The sequence below is a fragment of the Lonchura striata genome, chromosome 1 (genome assembly GCF_050655825.1).
Source record: "Lonchura striata isolate lonStrDom1 chromosome 1, ASM5065582v1, whole genome shotgun sequence".
In the NCBI taxonomy this organism is placed as follows: Eukaryota; Metazoa; Chordata; class Aves; order Passeriformes; family Estrildidae; genus Lonchura; species Lonchura striata.
In genome coordinates, this window is record NC_140703.1 from 89,588,121 (window position 1) to 89,614,949 (window position 26,829).

General features: G+C 38.8%; 2 protein-coding genes across 7 annotated transcripts in view; both read left to right on the forward strand.

Moving 5' to 3' along the window:
- Positions 1-1,577: 1,577 nt before the first annotated feature.
- IL18RAP (interleukin 18 receptor accessory protein) lies at positions 1,578-24,568 on the forward strand. Of its 3 annotated transcripts, XM_085582951.1 has the most exons (12): positions 1,578-2,974; positions 4,297-4,958; positions 8,940-9,071; positions 10,116-10,383; positions 10,528-10,702; positions 11,969-12,143; positions 13,794-13,862; positions 14,020-14,140; positions 15,871-16,025; positions 16,894-17,031; positions 20,512-20,682; positions 21,305-24,568. In XM_085582951.1, exons 3-12 carry the CDS (start codon positions 8,948-8,950, stop codon positions 21,670-21,672), a joined length of 1,764 nt encoding a protein of 587 aa, XP_085439077.1. In that variant the 5' UTR covers positions 1,578-2,974; positions 4,297-4,958; positions 8,940-8,947; the 3' UTR covers positions 21,673-24,568. The 3 variants fall into 3 exon arrangements, with proteins under 3 accessions (XP_085439077.1, XP_085439066.1, XP_031362278.3); XM_085582940.1 differs by having other exon boundaries at positions 1,578-4,958; XM_031506418.3 differs by lacking the exon at positions 4,297-4,958.
- The window catches only part of SLC9A4 (solute carrier family 9 member A4), a 33,924-nt gene continuing 31,481 nt past the window's right edge, over positions 24,387-26,829 (forward strand). The window contains exon 1 of one of the 4 annotated variants that reach the window (XM_085582848.1): positions 24,387-24,522. Coding sequence is in view for 3 of the 4 variants with exons in the window: in XM_085582858.1 (XP_085438984.1) it covers positions 24,901-25,177 (277 nt within the window). In the remaining variant the exon portion in view is untranslated. Of the gene's footprint in view, positions 25,178-26,829 lie in introns of all 4 variants that reach the window. The other 3 variants (XM_085582858.1, XM_085582837.1, XM_031506416.3) reach the window with 3 other exon arrangements.

Genomic DNA, 26,829 nt, shown 5'->3' on the forward strand with positions numbered 1-26,829 from the left:
GCTAAAGCGCAGAGAAAAAAAATCAGACTAAAACCTAAAATCAATCAATCCAAAAGTCAACCCAAAAATTATCCATGAGGAGGCTGTAGGGGGAGTGGGGGGAAGAAAAGAGTTAGGGTAAGGATAAAAAGGAATAAGGAAGACCCTCCCATTTAGGCACAAGGTTCAGAGCCACAGCTAAACTGAGCCAGTCTTGACCAACAGTTTTGGCCTAAAGGTTTAAGAGCACTTAATTGATAGCTTAAGTTAAACAATTTAACAAAGAATTAATATAGCATACATATTTAAGTATTTTAGGAGAGCAACATTCATAGTACATTTACTATAACATATTCACACTTGCTTGCACGCAGACCTAGAGAAGTATTTCTCAGGTATCCCTTGAAAAGTGCCCCTCAAATTCAGTGAAGTGCTCCCATCAGACAATTTTGGATATTCTCAGTGGACAAAGGGCTGAGCCTCGAGCAGTGGGGGTGTCAGCCCAGGTTCTGTTGTTGTCTGGTGATTCTCCAAGTATAACAAAGTTGAGATTCCCAGAATCTGTTGAAGCAGACACTCCCGTGTGTGCAGGGCAAGGTTAGTGTTCACTGGATATCTTAGACCTTAAGGATACATAGTACCCTGTGTAAGGGTACATAGTTGATTTATGCAAAATATTAATGCAGAATTTTATGTTTCACATTCAGAGTTCAGTAGATTGATTCCTCAGGTAATTAAAAATGGTTAGAGATTAACAGTTATGAAGATAGATGTGTGTTTCTGGCCTGGAAGATTACTCTAAAACTGTGGTTTTATATTGAAAAGAACCTTTTCTATCTTGATTTCTCAGAGAAAGTGAAAAAGTTGTTTTCTTTTTAGAGGCAACTTGGTCTTGCTTGCAGACTTTAAGAATGTTCAAAACATTGCCTTTCCTAATGAGATGCTTGTGATATACTTGAAAAGCAATCAATATTTTGAAAAAGCAAATGTGATTGCATTTTTGGGAAATTATTTTCTGAAGTGGAATTAGATTGTGTGTCTGGGTGAAGCAGCAGTTACCAAGCTTTCTGCAGTATCCACAGTTTACAGCTTCCTGTAGTTCAGCAATCCAAATTTTCTGAATTTCAGTGAAAGCAGCTGCAAATAGGGCACAATAGTATTTTTTGTTTGTTTGTTTTGTCAGCTAAATATATAAAAAAGTAATCACAGGGTTTTGTCTTTTATTGTCTGATCTCCCATCTGGCCTCTTCTGTTAAGAAGTAGTGTGTAATTCAGCAAGACAGTCCAGTGTAATATACTTTTTTCTTGTAAACTATTAAATACAAAAATAATAGAGTTCAGTACATTGATGCCTTAGGGTATTTCTTAAAGACAATAAAATAGATTTATGGGTTATTGCTGTATTGCTTTCAACCACTACCATAACTAAGCCAATTTCAGTGGTGTGCTGGAGACCTTATTCTACTATAATGTTACAAAACTCTTTTCTGTTCATTGCTGGAAAATTGTAGCTGTTTTAGGGGTTTTGACTAAGGTGAAGGAATGCTCCATAAGAGGTTCCAAAACTCCTTGTAATGATGTACAAACCCAACTTTTTAGAAAAAGTTGGGCAAATTCAGAAGTAACTGTGTCTAGTCTTGAAGAGCAGGCAGTACATACTAGGAATTATCTGAATATCACTAGCAAAAAGATCTCTTGAGGACTTCATTACGACACTTCATTATGAGACCTCCTCTTTCAGGAAACTTGAAAGTAAATATTTAGCTCTCAGCTGTGATAGCAATGTCCCTATTTGTGCATATTGGGTTGATAAGCCATACATTAAGCATATTTATTTATGTAATACATAAGGAAGATACTGGCTTTATGGATCAGCAACAAAAATTAATCTACAAGGAAGGAACTCGTACACTGGAAATGAAAACTGTGATAATCTCAGGAGTGTCTCCAGCTCCCAGCATGATGAAGGAAAGACAAATAATGAATTGCTTCCAATGAAACAAGACCTTGAGACCTGTGAGGCAGAGCTATTAAGGATCAGCAGGGGAACCATGCAAAGGATCCTGGAAGAGTTTAAGTGCTAGCTTGGTAAAATGGCCAGGGAAAAGAATAGGAGCATTTTTACCAAATGCATACAGGAAAAGAAAAGCACTAGAAAGAAGAGCTGTTCAAGCTAAGGAATGATATGCATACAAGGATGTCTACTTGAATAAATGTATAATGGGCATTAAAGCCATTATAAGAGTAAGGTCTCCTGTGATAGTAAAGGAGAAACTACTACTACTCTGACCTACTTTTAAGCTGAAGTACAGTAAGTTACTAAAAGAAAACGAAAAATTCAGTGGTGGTCATCTCTGTCAGGTTTATGTTTCTTGGCTTGAAGTAAGCAGGCTGAACTACCATGGAAATCAAGAAGGAATTGTCATGGAATTTGAGGTGCTAGACAATCTTTTCTAATTAACTGCTAAGAATTGTGAGAATTTGCTTTGCTATTTCTCTGTTGGCATGTGGCTATTCAGTTATTAGTATATTCAAAGTACCTCTGTGGCTCTAGATATGTTAGTCCCTGATGCCCGAGGCAGAATTCACTGTAATGCAGCAAATTGATGGTAAGTAACACCAACTTCCTTTATTTCACAATCACCCACAAGTTCCAGAAACCACCTGTGATGGTATGTTATTTCAAAAGGTACATAAACTAGTACAAAATAGACAAAGGTTCATATTTAGATATTGTTCAGACACCTCCTTCAACAGCAGAATCAGCACCACTGACTCAGTGCAGAAGATAATTGGAGTGGAAAATTTCTTACCTACTAGGTGTTAACCATAGCAGGGCAGAGGAGGAGGTAATGTGTAAATGTGTCAAGCCAGAAAAGTGTCATAATAGTACCAAAATAGTAAAAAAACTAATCCTCTCAGCACTGTAAGTCTACACTGCATACACACCAAGATGGTACATTTTCCCCACTTGAGCAGAAGTGAGATGGACAAGGTAAGATAAAGCCCCCAAACTTGACTTTCCACAGGGGTGGGGATGTAAAATTTTCTGGAGATATAGCATAAAATGTGCTAAATTTTAGCAGAGTGGGAGGGTAAGTGAGTAAAAGGCAAGAGAGGGTGGGGAGAGAGTGGAAGCAGGGAGAATATTCTGGAGTGGTCCTTTACCCTCTTCTTTATGCACTTTGCCTTGCAGTCAAAGAGAAATACGAACCTTGGAAGTGCAAATGTGTAAGGCTGCTTTTTTACTGTCTATATTATTTTTGCAGAAGACAAAAGGGTGAATTGGAGAAGAGGTTTAGCCAAATATTTGGTATTATTATTTACAAAATTCTCATCCAGTGTGGTAACCAGTATGACATACCACTTAGACTTCTGGTAGTGTGGCTTTCAAAACTATATGTGACTGGTGCTCCTATTGTATTTCTAAAATGTATTTCTAATATAATTGTTGGACTGTTATGCTTAATTTTTGATTGTGGTAAGCCTTATTACTTGGAAACTACAACAATTTACACTTAAAATTAATGAAGGATATTTTATGTCTTTAAGATGCATCTCCATGAAAGAACCATTTTTTTTCTGATAATCTGAGTTGGAAAGAAGAAAGGCTTTGAATTCAGCTGTGTTGCACTCTGTAATTCCTTTAAGTGAAGAGGGAACAAAAGACTTTTTTTTTTTCTATCTGTCAGGACACCTTCAAAAGCTTAATTCTTTATACTGAAATTTCTAGACATAAATGGAAGCCTTTTGTAATTTATAAATCAAACACGTATTTTGCAATAGGGCAAAACATTGACTATAGTTTAGGGGACAATCACCAAGGCTGATCATCAGTGGGCTCAGGTCTGGAATAAGCAGAAAGCTAAAAATGTGGTGGAAGCTGAGAATACAAATCCTTTATCTCCAAATGCTCAGAACCCAACAGAATCAAGCATTAATATTGGTCATTGCATAAAGGAATGTGCATAAACAGAGGCAAAATTGAAATCCCCTGCTTTGAGACAAACAGCATTTTTAACCTTCTTGTGGCAATATGCAGTAAAAAATAAATAACTTCACACAAGAAAAGAAAACCAAGTCCTACTGTTCTTGAAATAAGTCTGTTGCGAACTGATGGACAAATATTTACATATCCTCTATTGGAATAGGGATCATTGGGATCTGAATTGATGGCAAAGTGGTCTCACATGCTTTTATGTAGCTTGGGGCACTCTGCAGTCAGTTTTTTATGGGTTTTACATCCAAGCAGGAAGCCTGAAAGAGGGGCTGGACTGTGTGGGACTATGTATGCTGAAGTGCTCTGCCTTCTTGCAGGTCCAAGAGGGGCAAGTCACAGATGGCTCTAATTCTTCAGGGCTTGTCTTCCCTCTCTGCCAAGGCTGTGTTTGGCTAACTAGTGAGGCTGAGCTAGGAGGACACAGGAGGAAACAGTGCCCCCATGTAGCTCCCACTTACAGTGGGTGTGGAAAGTAGCTGAGGACATTAATGGTAAGGAGAACTCAAGTCTTAATGTGAGTATTATTGTGTATTGAATAATCTTGTAGATCTCAGATAGTACAGATTTTTGTGAACTGTTTAAAAGCAGCATTTGGAAAAAGAAAAAAAAAGGAAACAGTACTCTTCTTAAATGAAGCAAACTAAAAAAATCCAACACAATTTTGCACACAGTGCAAATAGAAGATTTTAGAACCCAAGAAGCTTTGATCTCTTACTAGGAGGTGTTTCCCCTGTTCTTTTTTACAAGAAAGTGACCCATAAATTTCAACATAATGCAACTAAACTATGAAAGGAAGGGATGATGAGTGAGGTAGAGGAAATTCCTGTAAAGGAAACAAACTCAACACAGTGCACAGCTAGAACTAACCACAATTCTTATCATGTTATGTAGGATGTGCAAGAAAGATCTTGAGATAATTTTTTAAAAATTAAATGTCTTAAGTTCAGATTTTAGCTCTCCCTATCCTGTCTGCTTGAAGGTGAGTTCATTTTATTGCCTTTGAATGTGCATTTTAAAATAAATTTGCTTTAACTGCTTGGTCAGACAAACAGTAATGTCTTAGTAAGTAGCTTCATTAAATATCCTTTTCAATTTTGTAGACATGGTAAAGCTTTTTTCATCTGCTGTGTGGCTGTTACTAATCTTAGTCCTAGAATCAGATTATGCTTGCCCTTCCATTGAATGCAAGACACAGGAATTGATAGCTTGATGGTGAAGTGATTTTCATCAGAATAAGAATTGTGTTATGGAAGGATTGTGGTATGCCACTCTTTACTAGACTTCAGAGATATCCTGAAACTTGGCACAGCTCTCAAGAAACTGATTTTGATTTTTTTGCTTATATTTTATGTAAAAAGCTGAAGAAGAAAAAGAAGAGGCTGAAAGGAGACCTCATCACAGTGTACAACTAATCTCTTCTCTGTGGTGACCAGTGACAGGATCTGGGGAAGTGGCCTGAAGTTGTGTCAGGGGAAGTTTTGGGCTGCATCTTAAAAAAAGGTTCTTCATCCAGAGGGTGGCTGGGCACAGAAATGGGCTCCCCAGGGATGTGGTCGCAGCACCAAGCCTGACAGAGTTCCAAAAGGGCTGGGAGTTGGACTCGATGATCCTTATAGGTCCCTTCCAACTCAGCTTATTCTATGATACTGTGGAAACTCTCTGATATAGAAATTTACTCATTTTTTTCTAACAGTCCTTTAGGAATTGAAACATAGCTAATGTATTACAATTCCTATTTTTCACTTGCATTCTTTTAGCACAAGAAATTATGTGAAGATCACATTAATTTCCTTATATACAATACTTTTCAATTAAGTAGCACCCTAAATCCCTAGACTAAGAATATTATAATATGGTTTTGTACATGGCAGGAGAAGGTGGAGAGACTTTTGATAACAAGTTGCCTGGAGTAGAGTCCTTTCTTTCTCTGGTAGATACTGATAAAGACAAATCAGTCCTTGAGTAAACTGAGTCACCAAACCACCTGCAGTGCAAATGTACCTGAATGATGATTGCTGTCTGCTCCTGCTGTGAATTTCCCTGTTCTTGTCAAGCACACTTGCAAGATGACAATTATTAATTTCACATCCTACTATACTTTTTAAACTATAAAAATGCAATGAGTACAAGATTCTCTAATAAAAATGTTATCAGTTAGCAAAAAAACCAAAACCAAAACCAAAACCAAAACCAAAAAATCCCCAAAATGACAGCAGTGTATTTTCCCATGCCTAGCTAAAGACAACAGAAAAATTGAAAAGATTGCTAACCAAAGGTGTAACATTCATTAGTCAACCTTCCCTTTAGCACTTCTTTCCCATCTGTGGTGACCTTTTGGAGCTTAAAGAAGGTATCATTAGTATGGCAGCAAATTGCAGAACAAAGAGATTATACATCACTGGCATTATTAAATGCTTTGTGAACAGTCACTTCATGCAGTTTCACTACACGTGGCCTGTATGTCCCCAGTTACACACACATGGGAAGTTGGGAAGTAAACACTCCCACTGCTTATCTTGTTCCAGGTCAGATGCTTTTCAAATAGCTTCTGGTGGCTTAACAGAGCCACAGGTGGCTTAAAGAGTCACCAGGAAGGACCAGAGCTGTCACAGGAGAGACTGGACCATTTACCTGGGGTCAAGAGAGAGTGGAGTGCAGAGGACAGAGAAATACATAATAGAATCATAGAATAATCTGAGTTGGAAGGGACCTATCAGGATCATTGAGTCCAACTCCTGGCTCTACACAGGACACCCCAAGAATCACACCATGTGCCTGAGACTGTTGTCTGAACATTTCTGGAACTCTGTCAGGCTTGGTGCTGTGACCACTTCCCTGGGGAACCTGTTCCAGTGTCCAACCACCCTCTGAGTAAAGAAAAATTTCCTCATATCCAATCTGAACTGCCCCTGACACAGCTTCATGCTGTCTCCTCAAGTCATGTCACTGGTCACAAGAATGAAGTGCTTGCTCTGCTTTTGACAACAGCAACACCTGCTCACCTGCTCAAGGACTATAGCACTGAACCACCAAAAAGGCCCCTGGATCTTGATTGCTACTGGCACCAGCATGCCTTTGACATGTAGGCTGTTGGATGACATAACTCAAAACACCATTCTTGGTTTTATACAGAATTAACATGGCTAGAGATACAGCCTCAGTGAATACCTTGAGCGAGGTCTTCACAGTTGTCATAAACCCAGATTCGAGAGTCAGGATCTGTTGATCTTTTATCAGTGGATAAAAAAGTTGGATAAACTTATGGAGGGCTTTTTCCCAGTGCTGGTAGCAAACTCAATTCATTGAGACATACATAGAGACTCAGAGTTTCAGGATGATTTTAAAAAAATATGTGGGTTGATGACAGTTGGCAGCCAACCTGTAACAGAGCACCAGGATGGGGTGAGACAAATGAGTTAACGTACTTCCTGTGGCCTCTGAGCATAAAAAATAGATAATTCCATTCACTTGCAAGGAATAGAGACATTCTGAAGAGAATGGTGACTAAAAGTTCTCCTCTCTACACAAAACAGCTGCCTGGAAAAGTGCAGCGTGGGAGGTCTCATCACCTCTCTCTAGCTCAGTGTGCACTGGATGCTCTGTCGATGTTAAGCAGTATGAGTAGTATCTGATTTGCATGAGGTGCCAAGAGACAAGGGATTAACCTTTGCCCAACCTCTCTGCTTTTCCTTTGGGCTGACTCAGTGCCTCTCTGGCACTGCAAATGCAGAGTCACTCTATGGCAAAAGGAAAGAAAAAAAATCCCTTGAGGGCTCTGTTGCACAATGCACAGCTGTGCAAATGGAACAACAGCAAAGTACTTTGCTCCTGAACCAGGCAGTGTGCCTTTACTCCTGGAGCAGACACTGCAGATGTGTCAGTCATAGACATTGGGTATGTCCTTACTAAATACCCAGATTAAGCCATGGCTGTTGAATATGCACACTGGGCAGCATGCGGATGAGAAGGCTATGGGATGCAGATCAGACTTCTTAGTGGAAGAGGCAAAACATATCAATATGGTTTGGGGTTTCACCTTGTACAGGGTACTGTCATATGGGAGTCTGGATGCATCTGAGTTCTTGTGAACCTGCTCCGAATCCCCTGGGTGTTCCCAGTCTCGGTTTACAGAGAGCAGCCTGCAGAGCTGGTCCCTTATGCTGGTGTGGGTGTTACCCTTCTCAGCAGGGCTGTTCAAGCACAGCATTGTAGTACAAAAGTAAGGCCTGATGCTGTACACACAGGCACACCACGGTGGAGGAGAAGGGGCTTTAGGTTGCTCTGCTGGCCCTAGTAGACATCCTAAGTATGCTCATTTTGGCTGGTAACAAAGCCCAGTAGGAGCATGTCTCTTGAGGGAAAGAGAGAACCAAACACATGTGCCCATACAGGACATGCTTTGAGGGCTTTACTTCTGCATGGTTCTCCAGTCACATGGACTCAATGCCATTTGCAGCTGCAGCACATTTTCAGATTTGGTTTAATCCCAAAGGAATATAATCTGAGCCTGTTGACCTTCAAGCTACAACAGCGCTCCATGGATTTTTGGTACCATTTATTCCTGTCTCAGTCTGTTGCTGATAGGCATCATTAGCTGGAGGCTGATGATATTTGATATCTTACCTCTCATCTTAGAGAACATGCTCCTATCAAAGGAGGAAGGATCTGCATTTCCATTCTAGAGGTGGAGTTCTGCATTGTTGTAGTATGACTTGGAAATTCATCTGTAAGCAATTTTATGCAGGTGTATTTAGAGACACTGTTGCATATTCTTGAGTATTATCCATTCTGTATTTCAGTGAAATAGTATGAACAGGAAAAGTGCTCCAAACCCCATTTTTAAAAAACACAATATGAAGAAAATAATGTTTGCAAAGTTTTACAGAGGTACACAATGAAATACACTATTTTATTTGACTCTTATTTACAAAAAAATCTACCCCATTTTCCTCTTTTGCAGAGAGCAAGATGATTCTTAAAGAAAATGTCTCTGAATATCAGCCAAAATTGATAAAGAAAACAATGCTCACTTTGTGCTGGATATTAACAGTATTTGTCAGTGGGGTAGAAGTTAGAGAGATTAATTTGCCAGGTAAGAATATGCTTCAGTGATATTCGGTGTTTGTGGTGCTTTCTGAAAACTTAGAAAAGGAGATCTTAATTTTTCCTTGCTTTTGCACAATGTCCATGCTTGTATCTGACAAATAGCCTTTCTGCAAGCTTCTGAAGTATACAAGCTACCCTAAATTTGATTCAAAAATCAGTTCCGCAGTGAAAAGGATAAAGGCTAAGGAAAGTCTCTGAGGCCTAAATGAAACAAATTAATTGCATCTGTGATTTAGGTCTCCAGTATCTGGTCTAATGAGGAAAGGACTGAGGACAAGGAGGACAAAAGCAGAAAGAGATTGATTTATCAAATTCTTCCACACACACAATATATCTAGAGGATCTTGATCCAATTTAGTGCGCAGAGATAAAATGAAACTGTAAAGAGTTTCCCAGGTGGGCAGATAGGGAACAGATTTCATGACCTCCCTTCTGCTGGGGTGAAATCCTGCCATACTTTCAAAGATCACAGCAGCCTAACTGGCAGGATGGGCATTAGGATGGCTGACCATATCTTTCAGAATTAAAAAAAAAGTGTAATTTTAGAGACAGTTGCTGAAACATAGGAGGGTAAATATTTAAAAGCAGTGAGACAATGATGTTTGTCAATCATACCTTAAATAGGGCATGTGGTGGGCAGGTTCTGCTTCTTCAGGCTTATGTCAGTCCCTTATCCATGAATATGGTGAGATCAAGAACAGCTACATCTGCATTTCTACAGACTTGAGGTTTAGCAGGTTAGCACGCACGCAAAAGTCTGCACATCACAAAAACTCTTCACATTAAGCTTCTGAAAATAGGCCTAAGAAACCTTTGGAACCTTTGAATAAATTTTCAAGAACATTGGCAAATTACATATTTAAGAAAACCTGTTTTTTATTAGTCCATGTGCTGTGCTGATCACATAAAGAAATATTCAACACAAAAAAGATAAAGTTCTATTTTTGTTTCTAATTTTTATTTTTAATTTTTTCACCATGACTCTGCATTTTTTCAGATGGTACTGATATCTTACTGTCCTGCTTTTCAGGATGTTCCCATGTTGAACCTCAAATATGGTATCGTGCAATTAATGGTGAGGAGTTTGTTCTGCAATGTGCTTTACCAGATAAAGATGCTACCAACATTTATAACAGCTCACTTCTAAATCAACATAAGGTGAAATGGTTCTGGCATCAGAAAGATAAAGAGACACTGAAGGACATCAAGGAAAGCTCAAACCTGACTTTCCAAGGGGATGCACTTTGGTTTAAACCAATAAGGGACAGTGCTTCTGGAGTGTACATCTGTAGGATATGGTAAGTAACAGAGCAAAAAAGTAATGGAGTAAAGGAGCAGAAGGTTTCTATTCCTATAGGAGAATTATTGAGAATTAATGGTTTGGCTTGTGTATTAAGTGTTTAACTTTTTTTTTTTTTTTTTTTTTTTTTAACATCACTCAGGGGAAAAATCCCATGTCTCAAAATGGTTTTGGATGTTCAAACAAAGACAGCAGCAAAATGTTCAGGTTATGACACAAATATTCTATATCTGCTTGCTGGCAATGGGAATTCAATAACCTGTCCTGGGACAAAATGTTACAGCCACATCAAAAAGCAGGATGTGAAATGGTACAAGGTAGGAGTCAGTCTATTGAGTACTGGAAACTGCTGAGTGGAGGTGGAGCTTCAGATCTAGTTAATGTCCATGTGCCATAGTACTTGAACTCTTCTTTGGCAGGCAATGGCAAAGAAACTAAATCCAAAAGTAGACTCTTGGACTGATATATATCAAGTATTTAAGGAAGAGTATTGAAGAAATTTGCCACACCCAAAACATTATTATACAAAACAGAAGCCAAGAAAGGCTTGGTTTCAGTTAAGGAATTTAAGAAATTGAGAATTAAAATAGGCTTTTTACAAAACTGACATGATTGAAATGCAACATTTTAAGTTTTGTTTTGACCTTTCAAATTTTGAAAATATCCAATATACCAAAGAAAACTGGCATTGTTAGACACAAAATTATTTTAAGAATAATGTTTCAAATTCTTCTTTCCAAGAGTCCTATTTTAAATGAAACACTATTCCACTGAACCACTACTGACTTAGTGTTCATAAGGATGGTAATATAGCATCCAAACCTGTATAAAGGAGCAAAAGAAAATGACTAAAATTTTCAATTATGCATTTTCCTGCCTGGTATTATTTACATTATTTTATTCTATCAGGTAGAATTATGATCTAGTCAAAGTTATTCTGCATTTGCTTTAAAATTTTAAATAAGGTTTATCTTTACCTACATCTTGATCTGAAATCCACTGATGTTAAGGAACATCTTCACATTTGCCTTACTGGATATTTTAAGGAACTTGATTTAAGGAAAATTCTTGCTGGTTTTGGTGGAATATGAATATAATAAGCTGAAAAATAGGGGCGCTTTTAAAAAATAGAACATTCCCGTGCTTCTAAAAGTAGTGGCAGTGTTCTCAACCTCAGACCATCAAAACTCATGGTTTACTTCTCATAAAATAACTTTAAAATGTTTTCAAAATTATTTATTTGCAAAAGAAAAAATACCTAGTCCATCAAAAAAGTGGTCCTTTTTGTTTCTCTTTGGTAATAGGAGTTTAATTTAGATTAGTTTTGTGATTCCATATTTTTACATCAACAATTCATTATAAATAATTTTTTAAAAATCAAGGTGTTCCACATATTTTTTAGTGTAAATGAAAAATGTCCTCAGGCTCCTAATATATCCCTTTTTGGGCTTCAGTGAAAAAACTTTGGTTTAGCCCTTATTCCATGAAAATCCTGTCCAAATATATTAAAATATATTTTACTAACAGCAACAACAGCAAGAAAAAATCCCAAACCTTTAATTCTTAGACATTCTTTTCATTAGGATGGTCATCAGATAAAATACAGGAAAAGCAGACCGAGCCTAAAACTTAAGCAGAATGAAATCTACTTGAATCCAACCTATGACAAAGATGCTGGGACATATGTGTGTGATTATACTCTGTCCGAAAACATTATCAAGTGGACAGTGAGAACAGCAGTAACAGTAGAAGTCACTGGTGAGTAATATAATAACCCAGAATAAAACACCTGAAGTATGTTTTCTTTATTATGTTTATTTATGTCTTTTGTTCAGGCTTTTGTTCTGAAAAACCCATAAATTGAATTAGCTACAGGATCATTCAAATCCTCTTCCAAGTATTCAGAGGACATCTTGGGACACCAACTAGAACATCCAATAGTAATAGCACTAGGTCCTGTAGGAAAGTATAAATCTAATCTATATCCTGAACTGTATGGATGCAGTACAGCTGTTTCTGTATGAAAACAGCACAGGACTATTCCTTAGCATCCTGGTGGAAGATAGGCCACTCTGTGAAAGGGAGAACAAAATTTAGGGAGCAAAAGATGTGTGTCAAGTGAGGCAACCTGGTTTTATGGTCTAGTGAAGAAACACTCCTTTGAAGCTTCATGGATATTTTATAATGAGGATATTTTCTGAACTAGGTGATCCATCTTTCCGCAGGTATTTTAAGAATTTGGTTCTAAGAGTTCAAGGGAAAAATGTATCCATCCCATCAGGACAGGAAACCATGTCTTACCAACCTGTGAGAATTCTGTGTGGTGGCTTAAAATACTCTTGCTCTTTCACTCTTCCTTCTGGCTTTATTCCCACAATATTCTCCAGGCAGGCTTGGACAAGCTCTGCTTTTATTCTGATCTGACTGTACTTGACACATTGTCCTTCTCAGTTCTTTTCCCTCATTTCTAGAGCAGTCAGAAAAACTTAAAAGGCACCATATGCATCCTATAACCTTGCAGACTGAGGTGAGACCTTCTTGCAGTGGAGGTCTTCCATGACAGGACCTGAGGGAATGGCCTGGAGTTGTGTCAGGAGAGGTTTAGGGCAGATATTAGAAAAATGCCTTTTACCCAGAGGGTGGTTGGGCACTAGAACAGGCTCCCCAGGGAAGTGGTCACCAGCAGCAAGCCTGACAGAATTCAAGGAGTGTTTGAGCAACACTCTCAGGCACAGGGTGTGACTCTTGGGGACGGTTCTGTGCAGGGCTGGATGCTGAACTCAATCCTGTGGGTCCCTTCCAACTCAGCTCGTTCTGTGACTCTGTGATCTATTTCTCTGCTGTGACCCAGTAAAAAAGAACAAACAAAAACAAACAAAAAAAACCCCAACCAGAATGAAAAGATGTTATGATGCACCATTTCCTGCAGTATGTGACTTTCCTAGAATATCAGAGCTGTGGGTTTTATTCTACTACCCGTGGGTGTCATTATCTGTGCCCTGGCGTGACCTGAGCTTTGAAAACAACATGGCTATTTTGGTACAAGTATCTGTGCTTATGAATGGGGTGTGCATGTGCTCTGTGCTTACTGGGCATGAAAAGAGGTTTGGCAGGGGACTGGTATGAGGATTGCACCCTTCAGGGGGTTTTACAAGGAGGGGGGGGGTTCCTAATTTTTTAATCCTAAATAATTTAAAGCACAGACTAGTTGCTGAGCTTCTCAGCTCGTGTAAGAGTAACTCTGTAAACAAGATAGGAGATGTTTGAGTAGCTATGCAAGTTTTGTTGTCCTTCTCTTGGACTTAGGTGTCTAAATTCCACCTAAATCTTGAAAAATTAAATCTTATTTTTTTTTGTTTTCTACACTGCCAATAACTTTATACTTAATTATATTCTTATTAATTGCAGCAAAAAACACTATTCATCCACCAAACCTTTTGTATCCCAATGGTGTTGTGATCCTCGAAGTAGAAGTTGGTAAGTTTCAATTCCTCTTCTAGAAAAAATGAAAATATTTAAATGAGGTATTGATAAATAATGGCAGATCTTGATAAAGCAAACCAGCATTGCTTTCTAGGCTATTTAAGAGAATAATATTCTGCAGGCATGGTTTTTCTGTGTTCATTTTTTCCAGGCAAACCACTTGAATTGGAATGTCGTGTACAGTTTGGGTTTGAAAGGGTTTCTCCAATGAGGGTAACGTGGATAAGAAACATCGAAGAGAATGTAAATGAGAAATTGAATCAGGAAACAACGTGAGAACCTCCTCCTCCATCCCCCCTAATAGTCTGGTTATTACCACCACAAGCAACTTTAAAAGTCCTTCTATAACAACTTTACTGAATACACTTTATTGAAAAACTTTAGAAGGCTCTTTGCTTTCAGCTAGTGATGCATATGTCCACAAGCAAGGGACAGGCATGTGACTTTCACATACAGAAGCACATATTGATGGCCATACAACCAAGAACTCAAATTCTGCATAATCTTAGCTCTTAAAACTTTAGCTCATAGATGGTTTCAACATAAAGGGTTCCTGCTTGCCTGTCCCTGCCTCAGTTGTTTTCAAGTGTTCTTGTTTCCAGGTATTCTTGAGAGCACAGTCTCTGTTGTGCCTTGCTAGCAATTCACACAATCTGCCTTTGGAAGCTGTCTCTGAGTGGGGAATTAATCACATCATCAAAACAATACTGTGGACATTGAAGGGAGTTTGTGTGACTCAGACACTGGGGTGTTGCAGACCAGGTCTGAGGAGGGCTTGCAGCACTGAATTTCAGGACACTGAATTTTGAGACTCCTCCCTGGTGAGAATTAGCCAGACCCTGCAGAGAAGAAACATGTAGGGGAAAGGTTTCCTGTGAGCTGGGGCAACCCCTGTAAGTCATTACACTTCCCTTTCCTTCCTGTTTTCATTCACTTACGCAGTGTTCAACTTGGGCAAGCAACAGCATAGAGGCAAAACAGGCAAATCTGTCTTTCACCACACAGCCCTGAGTAAATTTTATGGGTAAACTTTCTGTACACTGGGGGAAGCAAAGGCTCTGGTGTCACTGCTAAAATCAAGTTCATAATAGGAGTCATATGGGAAAAAAATAAGTTATGATATCACACACTTAGGAGATAGACTGCAAATTTTCCTAACTTCAGAATGTTTAGATTTGGAATGTTCTTGTTAACAAGTTTTTAGCTGTTTTCATGGGCAGAGTTTCTGTTTATTTTTAAAAATACAGACAAGTGAAATATCCCCAACAGATTTTGGTTGAATCCTTGCCTATGCTCACTCCTACATATCTTGAGGTAGCAGAGGCAGAGCCATGGTCTACTATCATTTTGCAGGGGCATGATGCGAGATGACTTTTGGGATGACCCAGAGATGCTTATACATGTGGCTTTCAGCAACTCAGAAACCCTGGGTATTCTGGAGTGATTGCAGATACAGATCTCTTTTCCATATCCTTCACTCAACCCTGAAGGGATTCCTCAGTTACCTCTTCATTTCCTGTACTTCTGTCCCTTATTTCTGTCTTATTCTGTTTGCCTATCATGTCCTTTTTACCCCAGTGCAAGAGGCTGAGCTGCTCAGTCTTTTGACCAGCTAGTTCTCTCTCTTTTTGAAGTTTTATTTCTCTGCATTTCTTCCAGGTGAATATTTTACATCTTAGAAAACCACAAGTAATTTATAGAAGTAAAGGGGACTATATATTGAAAACTAGGCAAGTGGTAAATATTTTGCTGAGTAGCTGAATTAAGGATAAACCTTCCAGTCCTTAGGCTTATCAAAATATTTTCTTATGATGATAGTTAGTATTTTCTTACCATGTATAAACCAAGAGAAGGTTCCAAACCAGAATACTGCATTACTATTAAAAGTTCAAGATGAATGTTAAGAAGTTGCAAGCTCCTCTGCTTTTGTGTGTAAGACATTAGGAAATTGTGTGAATGAACAGCAAAGGTATCATGCAAATACACATTTTTTTCTCTCTAGTGTCTATCCAAAAGGTTTGAAAGGACACACACTTCTTCATGTTGCAACTTTGAAAGAAGTTACTGAAAAGGACCTCAGAAGCAGCTTCACATGCTTTGCTGAGAATTCAGTAGGGAATGCCACTGCTGTGATCCGGTTGAAAAGAAAGAAGAGAGGTAAAGCTATCAACTGGTGACTATTTACCCCTGAAGACAAATTTTCATTTACTCTACTGCTACTAATTAATTCTCCATTGACACTGGCTTTTAGCCAGCATCAGAAGTTTCTTGAACATGAGTGGGAAAAGTCTGATTTGTTAGATGTCTTGAAAGCCACAGTATTTTGAGGATTACTCAGAAGAACAGGGCTATCTGGGGACTTACTGCAGGCAGGTGAGCCAAGTGGAAGTTAGAGAGTAACTGGAAAGAAGAAGAGGAGAGTGCAATCTCTGAACATTAATAGGCAATCTACTAAACTGAAGCAGAGAGGCTGCTGAAAGCAACAGAATTCCCTGATTTTCATAGGATAATTCTGTTTATTTTCCCAGTCGTTAGAGTGCATGTTTCTGAGAAGTTACCATAACTGATATGATTGTGGCAGTCTTTCAAGGCCCAAACCAGAATCAGTGTGGAAATTAAAGTGTTAACCATAGTTCAGAGTGGAGGTTCATCACTAGGGTGCAACAGGAAGCTGCCAGAAGCGCACTGTGTGCAGCTGTGTCTGCTCTGATGCAGCTTTTCCATCTCAGGTGATGGCTATTTTCAGCATTGCTGAGCATAGAAACTATTTTCTCTGTGCACTTTGTCATAGATTGGTTTTTCATACCACCAAAGAGATGCCATGATAAAAAGGTCACTGATAGTAGACTGAAACTCTGTTGAGGTTTGTGGCTACATGAGATCTTGACTTCCCTAGATTTTGCCAGAAGGACAAGAAAAAAAGATTCTGTAAGATGGTTTGTCCCCATTTCTGGACGGAATTTTTATCTAAGTGTCAATATTATTTTGGAAACTTGAGTTATGATAGACTCTTTTCTCTCTGCAGTGTTGTTCTTATATGTACTATGCAGTGTCATTTCTACTCTATTTGCATTTGTTTTGTGCACTGTCTTTATTTACCAGCACTGGATTGAAATAGTGCTGATGTATCGAAGTTATCTGGTCCACAACAAAAGTACAGAAGGTAAGAAACCTTGTATAATATTAATTTGTTCTAGTTTTTCTACTGCCTTTTGCCATGTGGGATAATCTGATATGAATTACTCATTTAATTAAGTTATTTAAATGAGCCTGTTCTTTTTGAGCCAGTACAAAGTCTATTAAACCTTGCAAGATGCTCAGTGAATGCAGATGGAAAAAAAGTCAGATAGTGTGAAAGAAATACCTAACACCAACAGAAACGCCAGTTAGACTTTTACCTTAATTTACCCATAGAAGATAAGAGTAGGAAGTTGAATTTTGGCAGTCCGTGTGCAAGGAATAATTTAGCATCTCCAACATTTCAAAATCTTTCTCTGAAAAAACATATTAAAGGCATAACAAAGTAAAGGATTCCAGGGTTTATTGTATTTTTCACTTAAAGCCAACAAGTTTCTCAGAGGAATAAACAAAAGAGAGAAATAAGATGATAAAGGCCACCAACTGGCAAATGAATACGTGGGAAATATTCATATTTCCTAAAATCTTTGGAAACCACTTCACATTTGGACCAGAGTGATTAACTTTTGATTCTTCAAGTCTTAATAGTAGCACTGCCCATCACCTCAGCTAAAACAGGCCCTGAAGGAATCACTATGACTACGGCAAAGAACTTAATGTATGATTTTCTTAAATGTGTTGAAAGAATTCTGATAGTTTGTGCCTGAGAAAATTTTTCTAAAAATCCTTGCATCTTGATGCAGTTTGAGGTAGGGATGTCTGTTTTTATGTTTGTAAATGTATCTAATATGTGAGTGTGAAACAACTATATCTAGATACCTCTAAGTACATGCAGAATTGGAAAATTATCTGCCCTTCTGGAAAGCATTTTTACAAGCACTAAAGCATTTGGCAAAGGCAATTTGGAAAATCACTCAAAATTTCCCCTCTATCTGGTAACAAAGTGATTTAAGAACCTGTGGAAAGTCCCTTTAGAGCACACCCTGCATGTCAGCAGGACAGACACAGACCTGCTTGTGCACTCAAGCTGAAGACACCGTTGGGTTTCACCATGACAGCCCCTGTCCCCTGCCTGTCCCCTGCTTCTCAGGTGCCTTCTGCACACAGCTCCATCTGCAGTACGGGGGTGTGGGGGTGTGCAGACCAATCATGCATACCCAGAGAGTTTTCTGCCCAAGGGAAATGTGTTCTCACCTGCAGGATTATATGTCCTTCTCACTTCATGGATGCATATCAAAGTCACCTGAGGACTGAAAGGACTTGCTCACACAGCAGCAAAGCAGCAGTTATGACTTGATTTTGCTGTTTCTTCCTTTGTATAATTTTTTCTCCTGTGTCCTTCTCAGCACAGAATCAGACAATTGAATAATCCTACAAGACTGGAAGGTACCCTGGGCACCTGCTCAAAGCAGAGCCAACCTAGGTTGTGCAGAACCTTATGGAGAGAGAAACCACAACCCCTCTGGGATTATTTTGCCTCCTTAGCTAATTCAAATATACCTCAAAACTCCTGTCTTCTTCCACATGTATGAAGAAATACTGCAGGAGATTTGATACTAACATTTTTAGAACACGTATGCCATCACTTTGCTTAAATTAGGTATTCTTTATTTCCTACACTTCCAGCACCTTAAGTACACTACCAAAAGTTCCTCAGCTTGTAATTTTCTTGTGCAATTATGTGAAAATACGGCCTAATGGTGCTTATTGTGTATTTATTTTTAGCTTACCACTGTAATAGTAATGTTATAAAGGCATGTGTTAGTGGTTGTGGTCTAATAAGATTGCAGTGACCTCTGCGGGTGAAATGAGGAATACCTGGCTTGTAGTGCAAGTTAGTGTTATTTAAAATCTGTTTTCAAGGGAGCTTCAATTTAAAATATAAATGAAGTTCATCAAAACCAATCTAGTGAACCTTTGGCCCACCTTTAATTTCCACATTAATCCTGTGTGCCTACTGCTGCTGATTCACTCTTGTGGGCCCAAATTGGCTCAGCTTGGCAGAAAAATAACTCAGCAAAAGACAGTGTGTAACCAGCAAAGGGAATCATCTCCCCCTGTTATCACAAAAGCTTCAGCACCAGTAGAAGGATGTGATTGAAAGTGTGTCTGGGAGCAGAGGGGAGGAGCAGAGGTGCAATATGTGTTGTCTGATCACATTCTTGGCCTCCAGACCTGCACACCTCTATTTTCTTTTGACGACATACCTTCTGCTATGTGCTGGTTCTGAATTTAAGTGTTAAGCCCAAGCTCAGCCATGTTACTTTTCTGAATTTGCTTTACATACAGGCTTTTCTAGATCCTGTAGGAACTTGGTGACTCTAGCTTGTGTCTGTGGTCCTAATCTCACATCTAGGGATAGAAATCAGGAGGTTAACACCAAGGCACATGGGTCATGACACTCAGCACTTAGGTCTCTGTACTGCTTGTGGGTGTCTCAGCTCCCAGGCAGCCAAGCTGAAGGTGCAGTCAATGTGGTGGAATCCACAGAGCCTCTCAGCTCACCCTGCAGCAGCACCCTGAAACACATGGGAATTTCTTTCTGGTTCCTATTCATTATATTGTCATATGATACAATTCAGCTAATTGAACATAGGTGTCTGATGGTATTTGGGCTGCCGGACAATGTCCTGCCATTCTAAAATGCTTGAGTCTCCAATACTTCCCTGTCAAATCTGGCAGTCTTAGGATAACTTAAATATCCTCAAGTAACTGGGAAACTGGACTGGGTCTACTGTGCCTTTTGCTTTCACCAGAAATGATTTTATTTTACATTCCTTCTCCCTCAAGTGTATTCAAAGTTTATTCAGCAGATAAATTTTGCTTTTGCCTTGTAGTTAAGAATGCACCTAACTCAAGACATTGGTGCCAGGGTGATCAAAGCTAAGAAAAATTCTTTACCTATGTTTCATCTGCACTGTGCAAACATTATTTTAAGGAGACTTAAAGTTCAATAACTAGTCAGTACTTGGTGTCTGAACTGATATTTTGATCAGACTTAGCCTTTGCTCCTTAACAGAGTCTCTCTGTTTATAAGCATAACAGTGTATGAAAGCAGCATAGTTTTGCAAGCAACTAATATTCAATAACATTTTTCCTTTAAGCTTTATTGTATTTCAAAATAAGATTGGTCACTGACAAGTTTTTTTAATTAGCATTGGGCAAATTAGAGAAAAGATGGGGAATCATTCCCTACCACATAGCTTTTGCCTGGAAAGGACTAAACCTTTAAAATACATTGCACTAAACATCTCTAGCTTGCTTGTTTGCTTTGGTAGCATATGTCTACAAAATTTGCAAGACAGTGAGACAGCAAGGTTGTCTTTGGTGACTGGATAGCTGTAATCCAGGAATACGTCATAATTTTAGGTTTGTGTTGTGCTTACTTAAACAGATATAAATGGAAACAGGGCATTAAGAAAGAAGATGAATGCTTCAGCCAGACTTGATAATGTATATAGTCATTTACTTATTATTTATTTATTTATTTATTTATTTATTTTAGATGGCAAAGAATTTGATGCATTTGTATCATATGCAAAACTAAACTCTTCTGAAAGTGACTCTGCTTTAATTAGTGAGGAAAAATTTGCCCTGGAGCTTCTTCCAGATATGCTAGAAAACAAATATGGATACAAGTTATGTATTCTTGAAAGAGATATTCTTCCAGGAGGAGGTAAGTTCCTTAGGCATGGTAAAAAATCTTCAGTTTTTTATAAAATTGTGTTTCACTTAAAAAAAAAAAACCAAAACCAACTTTTTCCACCAGAGCAACAAATTGTATAATTAGGTAGTTGAATTTATGTTCAAATCTCATAATGTTTTGATCTTTGTGTCTGGTCCCTGTGCCTGATGCATACATACTTTGGAGTGAGGTCGCTGTGAGCTACTAGGCTGAGACAAGGCTTCTTGTGAAAGAATTTCTTTGTAAGCAGACTCCTTTCCCTGGAAAGAAGACTTCAACTATTTCAGTAGTTACTTTCTGAGCAACTTTAGCCAGTGCTACCTCAGTAATTAGAAAGCCCTGTGGGAGAGATGAAGGCAAGTCCAAGTGTCCCTTGTTGAAGTGTGCTGAGGTCTCAGCTGTGTCCTTCATGTCCTGAGCAGAAAGTTGCGTTCCTCAGTTGTATAAGAGCAGCCATGGTACCCTCTGATAGCAAACTTATTTCTAGGTGTTGTATGATTAGTCAGCATTCCTATTGTCTTTCCTTATTTCTGGGTTTTATCTATTGATAAAAGAGCTGGTAAGATAAAAACCCCTTTGAAGAATGCAGTAACTCTCACCATTTCCTCTCCAGCATACACAGATGAAGTTGTCACTGCTATTAAACAAAGCAGACGGGTAATAATTATTTTGAGCCCAGCCTATGTCAGTGGACCAAGCATCTTTGAACTGCAGGCAGCGGTGAACTGTGCATTGGAAGATAAAGGGATCAAACTGGTATTAATAAAATTCCAGGATTTCAAAGAGCCAGAGGCTTTGCCTCCAGTAGTGAAGAAAGCACTTCGGATTTTACCAGTCATTACCTGGAAGTCTTCCATTTCTGCTGCTCCACGCAAGAAGTTCTGGAAATACATGCGTTACCACATGCCAGTGAAAACTACTAAGAGGATGGAAAATTTCAGCCTCAAGGGCTTCTCCCAAAGGTTATTCAGACTGGTATAGATATTTCACAGGGAGAGGACATCAGGCTCAGGAGTGGTAACATGATTGTCAAGGACCTTTTCTGTATCATCTGACTGCTGCCAGCTGTCACTACAGCCAGCTGTCACTACAGCCACCAGTAACTCCCTCTGAAACAGTCAGAAGCACTGAAGTGTGACAGTGCCCAGGAAAACTGTGCCACTGCCTGCAACTGTAAATGTGAGCCATCTTTCATAAATTAATATTTTATTACCATTTTTATTATATTTATTACACCATTTTGCTCTGATTTTGAGACATACAATGTTCTTTGCACTGCATTCATTTCTGGAACATTTTAACTCTTGCTTTCTAGAAAAAGATTTTAAAAAGGAAACTCCAGAGGAAGCCTGCAGTTTAATTTTCTGATGCAGTCCAGTGGGACATACCCAAATTCTTCAAATGAGTTACCTCCTCCAATGGGAACACCAAGAAAATACCATGAGAGACTCCTATAGTTGGGTATGCCAAAGGGATTCAGAAAAGAAGGACCACTGTGTAGCTTATCCCAGGCATCTCCATCCTTCCTTCAATGAGGGGAAGAATTCAACCACCCATAAATCAGTTCACACTCAGGGATACCTGCATCTGATCATAGCTGATCCTGTCTGGTGCTGGTCACTCAATGTCCACTGAATCTGTTGGCATTATGGGTGTGTTGCAGTTGTAAATCTAAGCCCTGATTGGCACAGCTGGTAGACTTCCAGGGACTCTAAATCTTTCCCTTGCAGTCCTCTGGCTGCCAACTCTCCAGAGTTCATACCACTTATTCTCAAACCATCTTGCATTCTGTCTGTAGCTGAGTGAAATGCAATGGTCAGTATTGAGCAATCTGAGAGGTATAGCCTCTTCTCTGTTGTTCTGCTTACTTAATTTGGCCTTCAAGTTAACAAATCTTTGTTTTATAATGCTACCTGAATATCTCATCTGCCAGATTTCCTACTGGAAAGGGATTCCAAGAAATACTACTGTTAACTGGATCAGTACACTGGAAAAAAGAACTCTTTTGCAAGCAGGCTGAGCTTTATCTACCTAATGCTATACTGGGTTCCAAGTTTTTGTGGGAGGACTGATGGTGCTGTGAGGCTGACAAAAGATAGTACTTTGTGTAGAAGCAGAACATCAAAGGGCATCACTGGCTGTACTGTGGAGTTTTAACTTTTTTGTTAGGGTCAGGATTAAATGCATGAGATGATATTTTTTTGTTTGGATTAAGATGTTTATTAATTTTTATTTATATTACAGCCACATAAACTGTGAGTTTTACAGTACTTTAATAAACTAAAAAATGGAGCCTCAAGTGAAAGTATTTCTCACTTTACAAGGTTTTTAAAGGATAAACTGTCTAATTAAGAAATGATACTTAAATTATTTTTAATTTTAACTAAATAATGAACTACTCATGGCTCATAATGCAAACTTTTTAATTTAATTGCACAATACCACCCAAACACATGAAGAAGAAGGTGAAGAAGAAGGATTAGTTTCTGCTCTAAAATTTTATTTTGTTTTATATACATTATTCTAAAACTTTAAACTCTAAGTTTTCTATTATGGGATATTACACACTTCTATTCAAATTGCACACTTATAATTTTAGTTCTATCATTTAATTTTGGAAGCTTTCTCTACAGCATCAAGTTAAATGTACTGTTCTTTTGGAGGTCAGTGTCTCTCAGCACAGAAAGTCCAAAATTCTCAGTGACTAGAGTTCAAACACTGCACTACTGAGAATTTTGACACTGCAGTTGCACCTGTATTGGCGATCTGGTTGAGATAATTTTGAGATAATAAAAATTTGCATTTTGATGCAAATTTCCCACTTGTCACCACTGAGAATTTTGATACTGCAGTTGCACCTGTATTGGCAATTTGTTTGATATAATTTTGAGATAATCAAATTTTGCATTTTGATGCAAATTTCCCACTTTTCACCACGTCACCTTTTGCTTTGCATTTTAGACCATTGCAGTTGCACACACTGGATCCCTTCCTCAGAAAGTCAAGTGGAAGATATTCTCCACCCATGAAGGGACATTCAGTCTGTGGGGCCAGCTGGTTTGAAGGAATCCCCTCCCAGGCACATGCAGAATGGTTTCAGGGTCCTCAGAATTAGCTGTTTTGGGGTATCACAACTGTTCTCCCCACCCACCCTGTCTGCACTGTTTTCTAACGGAGTCAAATCATTGAATAATTTGAATAATTTGTCAGTAAATTAAATGCATTCAGTTCTAAGATAAGTAATACAGGTTTTAGATGCTTCTCATCAACAGCACTATGTTTGCACACCCTGTTATCCTGACACATGACACTAAACATGGTAGTTCTCGTGGAGGAGAAAATATTCTGGCATTTTAAAAAAACTATCCATAAGAGGATAATGTATTCACTCGGTGAGTGCCTGACTGGTATGAGTAAAACAATGCTAAACACAAGACAACTCAAGGTCCAATTTCAGGCAGGCGGTGTGACTCAGCCCTTCCTCTTTATGTTGATATTACCTGCTAAAGTACATACACGTGTTTAAGAGAGGGAGCCCCTTACCAAGCGAGGCTGTCGTTTGCACGGTCCCCCACCAGGTGTCCCTCCCGCCAGCCCTGCCCAGTCCCTTTATTTATTTACACACTGAGTAGTTTTGTTGCCAGGTGTGACAGGACCAGGGAGTCGTGCCAAGTGTGGTGCCCGGGGTGCCACTTGCGCCGGGGAGGCGGGTGGGGAGCGAGGGCAAGAGAGGAAGGCACGAAGCAGCCTCTCCTCGCTCCTGCCTGCCCGGGCTGCCTCCACCTCTCCCCGCCGATGCAATTCCCTCGTGCTGCGCTTGCTGCCTGAACGGTGAGCTTTGAAAATTTGTGGGTTTTTTTTTTTTTTTTTTTTTTTGTTTTTTTTTTTTTTTTGTGACAGTGGAAAAATCAGAGAAACTGTATAAATTACATAGATGGAAAAGTCCTATTATTCCTCAACGGGGTAATGCTGTGGCCAAGGTTTTTCTGGGTCAGTGGAACCTGCACAACCGGTATCTTCATACAAGCTCCAGGTCTGTCTGCAGCACAAGGAAGGGGGCAGGCACATAAGGACTATAAAATGACCTCTAACAGGCAAGTGAAAGAGCCCTGAGGAGGAAGAAGTGGTGTGGACAATGTGAATCAGCAGAAGTGAAGAAGTGACTGCGCACACCTTCATGCACCCACTATATGCTAGATCTGTAATAAAATGGTCACAGCCCCAGACATGGGCTTTGCCACGCTTGCACATGCAAAGCTTTCCAACGCGCTGCTGCTGTTGTGCCTGGTATCCTGTGCTGCTGCTGCTTATGGGGGTGAGCCCAGCCTGGGCAAGAGGTCCTTGCCTCACTATGAACATGATTCCCGTAGTGCTGTTGACTCTTCTCAAGACATGAGGCTACATGTTTTCACACTGGACTATGACTATGTGCAAATTCCCTATGAAGTTACCCTTTGGATCCTCCTTGCCTCTTTTGCAAAAATAGGTAAGTAGAAAATGGGATCTTAGGTCCTCCAAACTTGGAAAGAAGTTAAAAAACTATGATGTAACCAATGTATTCATTCATTCATTTTGTAGCTGGGATTGATTTTACTGTGTCTGTCCTCAAAAGAACAGGTGTGACCACGGCAGTGCCAAAATTCCACCTTAGAATGATTCCATCTTGCTTAAGTTAACATATGACCTCTAACCTTCAGGTCTCCTGGGCTGTGAGTAGCAAATAGAAACAGAGCTCCCTAACACAGTGCTGTCCATTCATTTTTCTAGTCCTTATAGATCACAAGATACTGGAATCTGCAACCTGACACAGCTGTAGAAATCAGTTACACCAGGCTGAGACTTCAAGTGTATTGAATTTTGGGGAGAAAGTGTAAAGAATTCTTCCTTTGTATGAATAGAAGAAAACATTTCCCTCTGAGTCTTTGTTTTACATATTTGCTCGTAAAAGTTGATGTGAAAAGTAATACCAGGGAGAGAGAATGAGAGTCTGAGGGTGTGGCTCATCAGGGATGTAGTCTAAGTATCTTTTGAACACAGTGCAATGCATCTAGCTTCTATTAGAGCTCCATGTGGGTATCTGAAAAGGGAAAGGCAACTCAGGGAGCAGTATTTGCAGTAGGAACCATAATTAATATAGCAAAAAAGGCTTATCATGTCTTACACATTTTCATGGCTGGACTGAAATTATTTTGACCATTTAGAATAAATGCAGAAATATCAAATGAAGAAGATGGTAATAAATCAACGAGTTTCAAACATAAAATATCCCTTTTCTTTTGATATTTTTGTGGGATTTTCAAACTTCTCCTTAGAATGAGCTGCAGATGAGACTGATGTTTTTCTGGAGGTGACCTGAAGATAAGCAGTTCTCCTGTCCTAGCTGGATTTACCCAGCTGACAAAAATCATTACCACCATCCATGATTTGCCAGTTTCATTGTATTTGATGCCCTTAATCCGATTTCTACAAATGTCTTCACGGGTAACATAACAGTTAAAATTTTCACAAATAAAACTTGTTGTGGCATCAGCAGAGTGTGTTGATATTAAACATATTGACCAAATTCTTTATTTATCATCCATAAAAGCACAGGAATTGACATATGGCACATCTACATAATATTCTTCTTTTGAACATGAAATAGATATTTTAGAAGAACTATGTGATGCTTCCCAGGCGGACATGTTACTTTTACTGTGAATTTTCAAATAACATTATTTTTGATGAGCTGTTAATTTTAAATATATTTGGAAGAAAGAGTTAGTCAGAATAATCTGATTACCCAGGGATGAAGTTTTCCAAACTGTTAAAGTTTACAGTGTTTTGTTCAAGTATTATCTTCTTTCTGGACTTCAGTATTTAAGAGTGGGAAACAGTTCCAAGATCTTGAAAGGCAAAACAATCCCCTTATCTGTAAAACTGGAAGAAAAGTTGAAAATTATTTTTTAAATTAAAAAGAAAATGAGAAGAGTTATGATACAAACATAAAAAATGTTTAAAAATGGTAAAAAAATGTAGTGTCCTAAAAAAAATATTGAAACTGTCATAAAAATATTATGTTCCTTTGCTTTTGAAGACTGATAATTCAAGGGTCATAGAAATAGTGTCATGGCAGAACCTTCTAGAGTTGCAAGATGA